At 38.6% G+C, this 14,186-nt stretch overlaps 1 protein-coding gene across 8 annotated transcripts in view; it reads left to right on the forward strand.

Moving 5' to 3' along the window:
• LOC128024988 (ankyrin-3) overlaps positions 1-14,186 on the forward strand; it is a 138,674-nt gene that overhangs the window by 60,101 nt on the left and 64,387 nt on the right. For 7 of the 8 annotated variants that reach the window (XM_052610922.1, XM_052610916.1, XM_052610920.1 and 4 more), the window contains 7 exons: positions 7,698-7,799; positions 8,349-8,447; positions 8,820-8,918; positions 10,764-10,862; positions 11,902-12,087; positions 12,510-12,533; positions 14,073-14,171. In XM_052610922.1, the coding sequence (XP_052466882.1) occupies positions 7,698-7,799; positions 8,349-8,447; positions 8,820-8,918; positions 10,764-10,862; positions 11,902-12,087; positions 12,510-12,533; positions 14,073-14,171 (708 nt within the window). The remainder of the gene's footprint in view (positions 1-7,697; positions 7,800-8,348; positions 8,448-8,819; positions 8,919-10,763; positions 10,863-11,901; positions 12,088-12,509; positions 12,534-14,072; positions 14,172-14,186) is intronic. The other variant, XM_052610918.1, reaches the window with a different exon arrangement.

Here is a 14,186-nt window from a genome sequence, read left to right on the forward strand (position 1 = left end):
AACCCAATTTCGACATTTGGAAACGTTTGAGAAAGATTCAACGATGACACTCGTACGAGATGTGCTGATTCGTTCACTGTCACCGGTTTCTGAGTGCGCATAAATGCAATAAATTGTATCAGCAAATTTTGACTGATTAATAATCAGTTAAACGGTTTAAAAAGACATTTATTTTCAGTAAATTATCAAAATAATTAAAAAGGTTTGCTGCATGGTTAAAATATGATATGCGTGTGTGTGTGTGTATATATATATATATATATATATATATATATATATATATATATATATATATATATATATATATATACAATATATATATATATAAATATACAATATACAAAAAAATATTATTTCATTCAGAAATAGACATAATGCAGACATAAAATGTTTACAAACATTAGGCTATAATAAACAGTGTAAACATATGCTGCCACCACCATGCTTCACTGTTGGGACTGTATTGGACAGGTGATGAGCAGTGTCTGGTTTTCTCCACACATAGTGCTTAGAATTAAGGCCATCATCAGACCAGAGAATCCTTCAGGTGTTTTTTTTAGCAAACTCCTTGGGGGCTTTCATGTGTCTTGCACTGAGGAGAGGCTTCCGTCGGGCCACTCTGCCATAAACCCCCGAATGGTGGAGGGCTGCAGTGATGGTTGACTTTCTACAACTTTCTCCCATCTCCCGACTGCATCTCTGGAGCTCAGCCACAGTGATCTTTGGCACATTACTATTGTTTACATCAGAGCCTCTTTCAAGCAGCATACAGCGATGTTGGTCATTTTAAGCAGCTGATGGGAATACTATTCTTAAAATGCATTCCAAATTCTGAATAATTTGTAATGTATATTTATTCACGGTATTAGCGTGTGTGTTCCTGTAATGCTTCTGCTTGGCCTCTGTGCTGGCAGGAGAGATTTTGCTTCACTGTGTTTTAGCCTCTCGAGTTCATTTCACCTTTTGGTCTTTTATAAATGAGGGAGGCTTCTTTGTAGTGACACATTGATCAAGTTCCATGTTCTTTCTAAGAAATATCTTGTTTTCTAAATCTATACATGAGCCTGCCAGGATACTGAACAAATAATTTTGGATTAAATTTATGTATACTCTACAAAAAAATACCCCAGATAAATCAGTTTTGTCTAGTAGCTAGTGACATTTTTGACATTTGACAATATATTTATCTCATTTATTGCTCTTTTTTATATCTGATTATACGTATTTTGAAAGAACATAACTTAACATAATTTTTTATTTGTTGTATTTGCAGTATTTCATTGTTTATTTCAGACTCTGTCCCGTGTTTTGTGTGTTCTCGTCCCCCTTTTGTTCCTTCTAGGTGTTTCCTATGTAGTTTCATTAGTCCCAGGTGTTCCTCGTCCTCCCCTCATCAAGTCATGTATTTAATGTGTTCCCTGGGTTGAGTTCACTGTTGGCTGTTGAAATGTCTTCAGAGTTCCTGTGTTTTCCACGTCTTTTAATTAAAATTCCATGTTGAAAATTTATTTTTAGCATCTCCTTGCTCCTCGATCCCTGTAACGTGACAAAACAGCCGACTGAAAAAGTAAGCGGTGCCTTTTCTCCGTTTTTCCCCCGTTGTTTAAAAGTTTTGTTTTCCTTATCGCGTTGTGCCTTATGGGTAAATGAGCAATGTTCATCGCTGTGGCTCATGCGAGCCATGTCCTGGTAACGTATGCGCTGGCATTTGTCTTCATGCTCTTGCCAGCTCCCTCGAGGGGGAAACCCTGGTGATGCTGTTCCGGATCGGGATGACTTACTATCACCCTGCGGAGCTCCCAGACACCACTAACCTCGGCTGGAAGGAGGCACCCGGTGTCTGGAGAGACACTGATCCAATCCTGATCCAGGAAACATCAGCTGGCCGGCCCCAAGTCAAGACCACTGCTGTCTGTGGCTCACCCAATCCTGCGTCTGGTTCATATGGTAAGCCAAAAGGACATTAATGTGGCAAGTCCAACGAACATTAATGTGGCAAGCCTCAAAAAGCCCAAGAGTTCACTCCAGTGCTCGCTCCTAGTAAACGCCTTCCAGTGTGCCCTCCATTGCATGCTCCTCCAGAGCTCACTCCAGTGTCGACTCTAGCCCCAGAGCTTGCTACAATGGCGAACCAGGCCCCAGATTTTGCTCCAGTCTTGGCGCAGACCATGCCTTTTCCCCCCAGTCCAGAAGAGGAAACTAGGGGTGAGTAGAAGGGTGTCTGCTCATGCCCCAGAGTTCGCTGCAGTGTCAGCCCAGCCCCAGGACATTGCCCAGGTTAGGCTCCTGTTCCTGAGTCAAGCCCAGGGAGGGCTCCTGATTCCCCAAGTATTTTTGGTTTGGGGTGGGCGAGGGGTTTTATTATTAAGGCTCCAGTCATAGAGGCCGAGGCGGGACTTGGGGCCGTGGCCATGGAGGCTGGTTCGCCATGGTCACACATGTCCCCTGCTCCGCCATAGTCACCCTGAGTTGGGTACCGCTTACTGTCCCATGTCTGTCCTGAGGGACCTCCAGACCGCCCATCCCCTCTCCCTTTTGGATGATATGTGGCGTGAGGTCATGCCTTCCAGAGGCGGACGTTATGTCAGACTCTAGGCGTTTCTCAATGTCAAGGATACTTCCTTGGTATGACTGATCCTTCCAAGTCACTTCCTTCAGAGGGTAGGTGAGACTCCTCTTTAGCATACAGAGAACACGTAAATGGAACAGGCTAGCAAGTGCACGTAATTGCGTCATTACGTCAGTGAAAAGGTCCGTTTGAATAACGCTCTGAATGGTATCATTAAATTACGTTGGACAACTTAACTAGTTATTTATAAAAGAAATGCCGTTGACGCAACCAATTGTTAAATGACATGTCCGGTTCAGTTAACTATTTGTATTTGTATAATTTACAATATCAATACGGTAGTAATTTGAACTGGCATTTAAACGTCAAACTATATTTATATTTATTAGAGTTATAACAAATGTTTGGTAACGTAACGTGGGTGATTTGAGAGCGTGAAGAGCATGAAGGATACACATAAGCATCCTTTCCTGTGTATGGGATATTCTTTGAACGAAGGACTCAGTCCTTGGTTGAAATTCAGAGGATCCTCGACATTGGAACAGTCCTTCGATGGATGTCGATGACGTATCATCCTCGAAATACTGGCTTCCGAGGATCCTTCCTTGACATTGAGAAACACCTTCGGTCCCATGTTTTTTGTGTGTTCCTGTCCCCATTGTGTTCTTTCCAGGTGTTTCCTATGTAGTTTCATTAGTCCCAGGTGTTCCTCTTACTCCCTTCATCAAATCACGTATTTAAAATGTTGGCTGTTGAAATGTCTGAGTTCCTGTGTTTTCCACGTCTTTGAATTAAAATTCCATGTTGAAGAACTTCCTGCATCTCCTTGCTCTTTGATCCCCATGTAACGTAACCATTTAACTAACCCACTGCACAATTTACCCTCAGAGTGACATCTTTTTCATGTAATTTTTGGATGTCCAAATTCGGTCCAAATGACGTCCAAAAAAACTACCCAGTTAAAATATCAAATGTTGGGTCATGGTTGGACGTCCAAATAGTGTACCTAGTTTGGACATCTAATAGATGTTTAGAAATGGTCATGGACCGACAGACCTAATATGATCAATGATCTGCACATCTATCTGATGTCCAGTGTTTAGTGGGAAAGAATTAAAACTATTTTTTTCCTCTTTTTTTTTTCATTTTATTAAAGAGCCAGTAAGATGAAAATTCTAAGCTTCCTATCACTGTTTAGAAGTCCTGTACATTAGGTTTAAATCCATCCAAGGTTAAAAAACATTGTCATTTTGTCTTATTATGTCTTATTCCTCTCATCGCGAAGCAAACAGTAAAATAAAAAAACTTGAACAGTCTTGCTGCTTTTTCTTCTGTGTGGGTGTATTCAAGCCGCGCGCTTCAGTTTGAATCTGAATAGCACGTTCAGCGCGGGGGCGTGGTCACATTAGATATAACGAAGGGAGACATGAAAAACAGACATAGCGTTGTTTTCATATGGATTACTTTATCACAGAATATCTGTTCGGCAGCACTTGTTTAGTTTTAAAGTAGACATGTCAAGCTTCCTATAGATATCTCTCTAATGTCTCTTCGTTGAGTATTCACGGAGTTACACTTCATTTTAATGACATGTTTGTACATGACGATCAGCGCTGATCAGACAGACTGCAGACAGCACACATACTGATAAGACGCTCGGGAGAAAACAGACACATAACTTCATAATCATACTTCGCGTTGTGTGAGTGGTACTCACCGAGATTAGAAAAGCAGTCATCAGTGAAATGTTGTGAACACAACAAAAGGGATTTGTTGTACTGCTCTGGTATTGTGGTAAAAATGAATTTTAGCCATTGGTTCTTCTGATTTTCATTCTTTGGCAGTGAAAATAAAATAAACTTGCCTTTACAATTAAAAACACACCGTCTCCTCGACATGATGCTATCACACCAACCAGAGCGTCTGTGCGTGGGGGGTGGGGCAGTTCAGAGTTCCGTTTCTCCCAAGACGGTAGGCGGAGATTATTATGCAAAGTGTTACTAGTGACGTACATAGAGATGGGCAAAAGATTTGAAATCTATAACGACTCGTTTCAGCGATTCAGAGTCTACTCCTTACTTTAGAAGCCAATAACTTTATAAATCGTGTACTTTTTTTTGGTTTAATTACTTTGCACATTGTTTACACTGATGGACAGCTACATCATACACTGTAATACAGGTCATTTTTGATTTCCCATCTGTGTGGCTCTTTAAATATAATGACTTAAAGTTTTTAATATAAATTCATTCGTTTTTATAAATATTTTACACGGTAGTAGTATCTCAGTAATACTAAAATATGACTGAACAAAATTGACCCTATGCATGTTAACGCCTTATTGTGAATTATTCTTGAAAGCATGTTATATATTAAAAGTTGTTGTTAGTTCATGATACCCAACGCAGTAACAAATTTTAACAAATCTTATTGTGAAGTTTCCAACATTTTAATTAATAAAAATGGCAAATGCCATAAACATTCCTAAGTGCTAATGCAAATGAAGCATTGAGTCAATTATGAAGTGAATCATTGAAATGGATGGTCAAAAAGTATTTAATTTAGTCTAGTGTCTTAATGGCTAAATAAAAAAAAAACTAATTAAAATGATTGCAATGTTTAATTTAGCTTTTTATATTGCCAAGAAAACAATATACCAATTAATCCATTTACAGTATATTGCACAGTCCTGCTTCATAATGAAGAAAGATTTAATGCAGGTTTTGTTGAGGCCTTTCCAGAACACACTGTGTTTTTCCTAGTGATATAGAGAGAGAGATGGAGCGAGGGAGGGAGGCAGACACAGAAAGAGAGATGTTCAAAGGAATCTCCCACACACTGCAGAGGTTGAGCCCACGTCACCCAGACAGAGAATGACATTTCTACATGCTTCGCTATCTGGACAGAAGCCAGGCACTGCTGTTGTTAGAACAAGTGAAAAACTGAAGGAGTATGAAATGATTACTAATTAACCCAAACTAAATATTTACAACAATATTTTTTTGGATGCATATCATAGGCCGCTTTACACAAGATTTACACAATCATTTATTTAAAGGAGAAGTGTATTGTTTCTACACCAATAGCATCACCGATTTAAATTGTAAAAATAACAGTTTCAAACATATTTCTTGAACGTTTCCCTTGCTATTGATCAATCTAACAGATAGCCACGTGCCAAACTTACACCATTGGTTGAGCCAATGCTGTGGTGTTGGTATGATGTTCAAATAGATGAGTAACAGTTTAATAGTGACACATTAATTTTTATTTGATCAAAACTTTGAATGTTGGTAAGTTAGATAAAACAAATAAATAAATAAATAAATAAAAATCCACTAAAAGCTGAGAGAATAGAATTTTTTGTCAAAGACCGACAAAAATTAAATTTTCTTCTTCACATGTTTTTGGGTTCAGAAGTGCTGTGCTATTTAAGAAAATCCATAACAGCGCCCTCTAGCATATAAAACTGAAAACACATCTTGCCAGAATAACTTGACAAAGGCAGAAAAGCATTGTATAATAAATAATAGAAAAGTTTCATCAGTGGCAGAGAAAGAGTTAATGAAGAACACATTTTGTGACTATTATAACCAGTATTTTGTTTATGAATATTGCAAATTCATACAATTTCAATTACTACATGTTATATAATGTCTTCTTTTTTGATTAGCCTATATTCTACCAAATTGTATGAAAACTGTGCTTGAAGACTTTAAATTGGAAGAATATAAAATAATCAAGATCTGGAATATCAGTATAAAATGTTTTGAAAATTGATTCCCAGTTTTAGTTATGTAAATCATGGATGTTCTAGTACGGTGGTTCTTAATTCCAGTCATTTTGTACCACCGCTCTGCATATTTTGCATGTCTCTCTTATTTAACACACCTGGTTCAGATAACCAAATCATTAGAAGAGTGTTCCGAATGACATGATGCCTGCACAATGTTCTTTGCTCCCTATTCCCTGAGCACAGGAAATCTGTTGAAGTTTACTTTACTTCAGAACATTCATTAATGCCTACTGCCTGCAGCGTCTTCACACACAGATGAAAGAAGTGTGAAGTGTGATATAATATACCTCTGTATATAAATACAATTTGGAATCATTAAGGAATATCCTGTAGTGTCCACTTCTCAGGGCACTTACAATTGAATTGAACAGATATCTGTAATGATAAGAGATACATACAAAATGTGCAGAGTCGAGGGTTGCGAGGACTAGAATTTAGACCCACCATTCTAGTATGTGATAACTGGGGTGGGTCAGAAGAGTGTGTGTTTATGCATTGTGATGCAGACAGCATGTGTTCATGTGTGTGTCAGGGTGTGTCAGGACTACAGCACTGCAGCAACAGCAGACACACCCTCTCTCTCTCTCTCTCTCTCTCTCTCTGTCAGTGTGTGAATATCTGGACTCTGAACTGTTTACCCAGACTACTCCTTATTTTCAGATCTACAGTTATTACATGCTTATTTATGTCATGTATCAGAACTGCACTTACCTCGGTGTTGAATTATTTTAGTTATTTAAACTAGGATGGACAGTTGTTGTTGTTAAATGCTCTTTCATTACAGCTAACACAAATTGCTAAAATTAGCATGTGGCTGGATGATCACATGCATAGAGACTGAATGTCATTTCATGTTTATAATATAAAGATAGACCTAAACAGCAGGCATGGATAGATTTTTTTCTTCTTTTACGATATAGGCTACCATACACATGTTAAAACAAATTTCTTTCATGTTTTCTTTGGAATCTTAAAGAAATCAAGAAATGTCTGGTCACATATTACCCCAAAATTAAAGGAAATAGATAAGAAAATGAATTTACATACAGATGAAGAATTTAAATTTAGTTATTTATTTTGACATTATTTGAAAAACATTTAAAAAACCATTTCTCTCTAATTTCTGCTTTGCAAAAAAAAAAAAATATTATTTTAAACTTGATATATTTATACACACACACACACACACACACACACACACACACACACACACACACACACATATATATATATATATATATATATATATATATATATATATATATATATCCTTCTCCCTCATGATAATTGAAATTCTTTGGAAGATCTGATTGTTATTTCTCTCTCTTTCAGACTGACAGTAATGCCAGTTACCTCAGAGCAGCCCGAGCTGGAAACCTCGAGAAAGCCCTCGATTATATCAAGTCTGGTGTGGACATCAACATCTGCAACCAGGTCATACACCTTCCTTTTTGTAAAATTAACATTTAAATATGTACTACATTATATACTACCAAACTAGATCAAACTAGACAGTAAAGACATTTATAATGTCACAACAGATTTCTATTTCAGATAAATGCTCTTCTCTTGTGAATAGTGAAATATGGTTTCAACAAAAATATGAAGTAGCACAACTATTTTTAGCACTGGTAAATGTTTATCGAGCTGCAAATCTGCATATTAGTATGATTTGTGAAGGATCATGTGACACTCGACTGGAGTAATGATGCTGAAAATTCAGATTTGCATCAACAGGAATTATTAAAATTTAAAACAGTTATTTTAAATTGTAATAATATTTCACAAAACTACTGTTTTAACTTTATTTTTGACAAAATAAACAGTCTTGGTGAGCGCAAGACAATTTCTATTGTTAAGTAGCTCTGATTTAGATTTGATTTATCATGAACATTTTTTATCTGACATGCCTCATTGTAGTCTTAAATAATATAGATAAATAGTGAATATATTTTCATGATTCATCTGTTTCTCGGGATGCAGAATGGGTTGAACGCTCTTCACCTAGCAGCTAAAGAAGGCCACGTGGAGGTTGTGGCTGAGCTTATTAAACTTGGTGCCACTGTTGATGCTGCAACAAAGGTAAGACCCACTTTACCAGATCAGATATTATAACACACCCCTATTAATACACTATTTGCACTAGTAAAGATAACTAAGCATATGAATTAAAGATGATAAGTGTGTTACTCAGCATAGACATGACTTTCTTCAAAGTCACTGTTGCCTGATGTTCAGGTTGACTATGAGCCTCTACCAAGGGCTGGATCTGCTCATTCATGCTGAGGATCTTCAAGAAGGAAGATTCCAGTAATGGTTTTAGAAACTCAGATTACACTTTGAAGAATTCACTTTTCATCAGTACCAGAACAGAGACAGAAATAACGAGGAAGCATGCCAAAAGACACAGCTCACTGTGAGTCAGACTGTTCTCTTGTGTTATTCTGATTCCAGAAAGGAAACACTGCTCTGCACATAGCATCGCTCGCTGGACAGGCAGATGTCGTCAAGGTACTTGTGAATAATGGAGCGATTATCAACGCCCAGTCTCAGGTACAGTCAGCACTTGACAGAGAATGAGTGGCTTTTCATTTACTGTAAAACATTCCATTCTTACAATGTGTTCAAGTCATGTCAGAAAGATAGTATTGAACGCACATGAACTCCTCCTCATAATTAATCAGTCATAATAACAGAGGGGAAACTTTCTTAAAACCCCAATTTTCTGAGATGGGGTCATGTCAGTGAGAAAATATGGCTAGCATCTGTATTGACAGTAAATATGTTTGAATATGTTATTAATGAAAAACATTTTATCCCATTTAGAATAAAACTAAATAGCATGTACAGAACACAGTAGTATGTACAGCTACTATAGAATATGGACCTTTTTCTCATTTCCGGGTTTCTCAGCAGCAGAAGTCGTCATAGTTGAGTAAACTTCTACAGCACAAATATATATATTTTGCATTCCCATTTGCTCGAAAAGCGAAAGAAAGTTTCATTAGCTTGACACCCCTGATGTCGACGTTTTGAAAAATGACAGCAGATTTTGTCTGTGCCTAATTTCTGATTAGCTACAAAATTAACATCACCAAAAAAAAAAAAAAAAAAAACATTTGAAAATAAAACTAACTACGTTAAAGATTTGAAAAGGGGGCAACATCATTTAAAATGGTAATTTATTCAGATTATATAATTTATGACAAAAAGAATGAGGTTTTGAATTATTGAACCAGGATTATGGTCACAGCATTAAAACTCAACAATAAAAGGGCGTAAAACACATTTATGAAAAGCAGCATGTTCATTAGATAAATACTTTAAAAAACTGCCACACCACAGAAAAATTTAGTTCGTTTTACTTTCCACCGCTAACTGAACTGGATTTGTTGTTGTTCAGGTAGCTATTTATACAGTTATGATATACACACAGCTAACTTTTTCAGCTAGATTCTTTTCAAACTGTTGATTTGTCATGACAGTGGTTGATCTGAAAGAGAAGGCCAACCATAAAAGTCAGTTCATGCTAAAATCCACTGTAGCACCACAGAGAATGTGACTTTTGAGTAAAGTTCTGATGTTTAAGCTCTCAGTTTCTCCTCAGATAGCTCTAAAAGAATTTTGAAGTGCTTCATTAAATATAACCTTCTTATTTCTCCATTTTGAGAAGAAGTGTTGGGATTTGAGGGCTGGTGTGGTTGATAGTTATAGTAGTGCAGGCGTTTATGATCCTCAGGGAGTCCAAAATTAAACACACACACACACACACACGTGTATGGGAGACTAGAGACAGACTATGTTTTATCTCAAGAGCTTATCACAAGTGCAGCCTGGTTCTGCTTTCTCACACTGCAGTGCTTAAAATAGAGACACTCACTTCGTGAACGAGGAGGCTGATTGCAAATTGTTAAATGTTTGATATTCTTTTTGTACCGGAGTCTAAAAAGTGTCCACAATTATCAATATTAGCTAGCTAGCTACTTTAGCTGACTCATTTCAGCTATGGTGCTTTATAGGCCCAGACTTTATTTGTGTTTGCATAACTACAGATTAACACAGAATTTGAGTTTTCCATTGTGAGTCCAATTCAACTTCCTGTGGGTGTGGCCAATTCAGTTCACACTATTGAACCCGAAAAGAAGCCAGATGTTACATTCTAATGACCAGACATACTGCATATTTGAGGTGCGAAGGTATATCAGATAAGATGTTAAACTTGTTTAAGAAATCAGCATCACTGCAGTGAGGACCTGCTGTATGTCAGAGGCAGTGCTGTCATCCAGTCTTGGATTCAAGTCATGGTTAAGCATGGGATGTATATGATTGCTTTGTTGCTTTATAAACTGAAAGAGAATATGAATGGAACAATTCTAAGTATTTTTGTTCCTGCTACAGAATGGCTTCACGCCACTTTACATGGCTGCCCAGGAAAACCACCTGGAGGTCATCAAATTCCTCCTGGATAATGGATCAAGTCAGAGCATTGCCACAGAGGTGAGCATAATCCATCCATCACTTACCTCACTGAAATTAACAGCGGCCCTCTGAAACAACATACTTCCATGTCTATCTAGCAATAATACATACAGGAACTCAGAATACCTAGTGACCTTGCTGTCCTTTTCAAGGAGGCAGGCAGACACTGGTTAGCCTGGCTTGAAGTGTGTGTGTGGGTGCATGACAGAGCAGGGCGCCAGACGTCACTGTCCTTGAGAATGTACCAGGCCCTTGAGTCTCTCAGACAGTGATTATGCATCAGAGAACACATTCGTGTTTGAAGAGCTGTTTGCATGTTAATGATCTGTGTTGGTCCCATGAAAAAGATCCCATGCATTATGGCATTTTGATGTCAAGCTGTTCTCTGAGAATTATCAAAGATTTTTGTTGCTCTTATTAAACATTTACTGGAAGTGTGCTGAAATGTTATATGTGTACAGTATGTTCATGCATCTTAAGACATTTTTAAGGCTTTCATCCCTAAAACACTTGTATGGTGAACTATTTCCATACACCACCAAGTTTTTAAAATATTCTGATATTATTATAGTTAGGAACTTAGTCAGTCAGTGTCCTGCAGAGTTTAGCTCCAACTTTCTCAGTTACTGTACACTTGTTTGGAGGTTTCTGGTAAATCAGAAGACCTTGATTCGGTGGTTCAGGTATAGTTGATAAGGATTGGAGCTTAATTCTGCAGGACACTGGCCCTCCAGCAGCAGGGCTGGACACACCTGGCTGGGCAACTCTGGTCCTCGAGATCCATTTTCTTGCAGAGTTTAGCTCCATCCCTGGCCAAACTCACCGTCCAGTGGCTTTCTAGTATTCATGAAGACATTGACTAGCTTGTTCAGGCGTGCTTGATTAGGGTTGGAGCAAAACTCTGCAGGAAAGTGGATCTTAAAGTCCAGTGTTGCCCACACTTGTCGTAGAGCATACTGAATCACAACTGATTCCTCTGCAAAATAATTCTGTAGTATACCTTTAAGATTTACATCTCTTTTGACTACTCAAGGATTGTTGTGTTGTGTGTTTGTAGGATGGTTTTACTCCTCTGGCCGTAGCTCTTCAGCAGGGTCATGATCAGGTGGTGTCTTTGCTCCTGGAGAACGACACCAAGGGGAAGGTACGGCTGCCGGCCCTGCACATTGCCGCTCGTAAGGACGATACTAAAGCAGCGGCGCTGCTTCTGCAGAGCGACAACAATGCAGATGTCGAATCCAAGGTACCTCCATCAATATACAGCCAAATCTTTCCATTAGTCCACATCTAGAACTTGATGGTGCTTTCCATTCAACAACAAAAAAATAATTAATGTGTTTTGGGATTAACACAATGTAAAACAATATCCATCTAAACAGACTTTGTGGTGGCTGTAAATCAATGGTGCATGATGGGAGATGCTCATTGTAGATTTACTTAATTGTGTCATCTTTAATCACAAGCCAGTTTAAAGCAACTACCAAACAGTTAAACTATAGGCAACTAGTAGATGCACCATCCAGTTAAGCCCTTGTAATGTCGTGTGATGTGTGGTTTGTCGCTATCCCTCACGATGTAGCCACCGTACAGCTTAATGCTCCCATTGTGACTTTGTGAACATTAACTGGACCATTCTTTCTTCTCCTGTTCTGGTGGTCCTTCTAGATGATGGTGAATAGAACAACAGAGGTATACATGTACAGATTCTACACACCTCGCAAAGTGCCCACATCATGCTGCTGCTGTGGCTGCCGCCCCTTCCCCTTCCCCTCCTGCCCCTGCTCATTGCTTTTTTGTCTCAGTAGAATGGCGCTTCTATTACTAACGGGCAGTGGAAGACTAACATGAAGAAGAAACACTCTGGTTTAGCTGGCGAGGTCTGCAGCTGAGAGAGTTACTTATTTAGAACAGGGCATTTTCTGTAATACAGTGTATGTTGGCGTGTTTTTGTTTGTGTGATTTTTTTATGCCACTAGTGGCCCAGATCGAATTGCAAGATCATGATTTTCAAAACTCTTCTGACATTTGCCATTGGTCGCACAGATAGTCCTGCTCAAGAAGTTGACATACCAGTGGCCCACTTATTGTTTCTGTATATTAAACTGGGATAGTTGTGCCCCAACTACAACAATAAATAATAATCAGATCTGCTGAATTTACCATCCTAGACCAGTATGAAAGTCTGTGCTGCTCCAGCTAGTTTATGCTGATTTGGTCCTGGTCCTAATATTTGTTTTAAACCATTGTAATGCACTGATAACCACCAAAAACTGGTGGTGATGAGAAAGTCACATGATGAACCAAAGCTCACCACAAACAGCTTTTCTATGAGCTGAGGAGGGCAATGCTTATATATAAAAGGTGCACAGTGTCTTTCACACAAACACTAAACCCCATAATGGTGACTCACATGATACTGAAATAATGCAATAAACACTGGGTTATACTACAACTGCTTTAAACTTTAAATCTAAATGCCCTTTAGACCAAAGGTTGAAGGTAGTGTAGGATCAGACTCCTCAGCTGCAGAGCATTCGTCCCGTCTCATGCATGACATTCTCCTGCTAACAGGTGTCATCAGAAACAGCGACTCTCCTTCTCTTCTCTTCTCTTCTCTTCTCTTCTCTTCTCTTCTCTTCTCTTCTCTTCTCTTCTCTTCTCTTCTCTTCTCTTCTCTTCTCTTCTCGCTGTCCTACAACTTAACAGTTCTGACTTGCTGATGTTGTGATGTTTTAACAGCACATAGTTAAATGCATGTCTGCACACACATAATGTTATGGGTTCATCTCCACTAAAGTTTTGTATGTTTGTCAATTCAATTTGGTCTGAAGGTTGCTGTTATAAATGCTTTGTACATCTGAGGAAAGTACATCCTTCAAAATGAAAAAAAAAAAAAAACCTCACATCTTTGGCAACCCCAGTATGGTGTGTAATCGGAGAGATTAATGTAAACTTAATATTTAGACCAAATCAAACAAAATAATCAGCTGCTGTAGATTGAGTTTACATGGTGCGAGGGATCAAGTGAAGGATGTGTCTTCCTTCAGTGTTGTGCTGAGCTCATCTGTGTCGATCTGTTTTACTGATTTACTGCACCACGCCTGGCCTGGTGTCATCTTTTCATATGTAGAGGATGAGGTCAGGTCAGGTGACTTGGGGTCAGAGCGTTCAGAGTTCTGTGTGTGACATTTTGACCCCTGTGCTCTATTTCTCTCTGTCCCTCTCCAGAGTGGCTTCACCCCTCTCCACATAGCCGCCCATTATGGTAACATCAACGTAGCGACCCTGCTCCTGAACCGCGGGGCTGCCGTAGACTTCAAAGCGAGGGTAAGGACATGAACT

Source organism: Carassius gibelio, chromosome A12 (assembly GCF_023724105.1).
Source record: "Carassius gibelio isolate Cgi1373 ecotype wild population from Czech Republic chromosome A12, carGib1.2-hapl.c, whole genome shotgun sequence".
Taxonomy (NCBI): Eukaryota; Metazoa; Chordata; class Actinopteri; order Cypriniformes; family Cyprinidae; genus Carassius; species Carassius gibelio.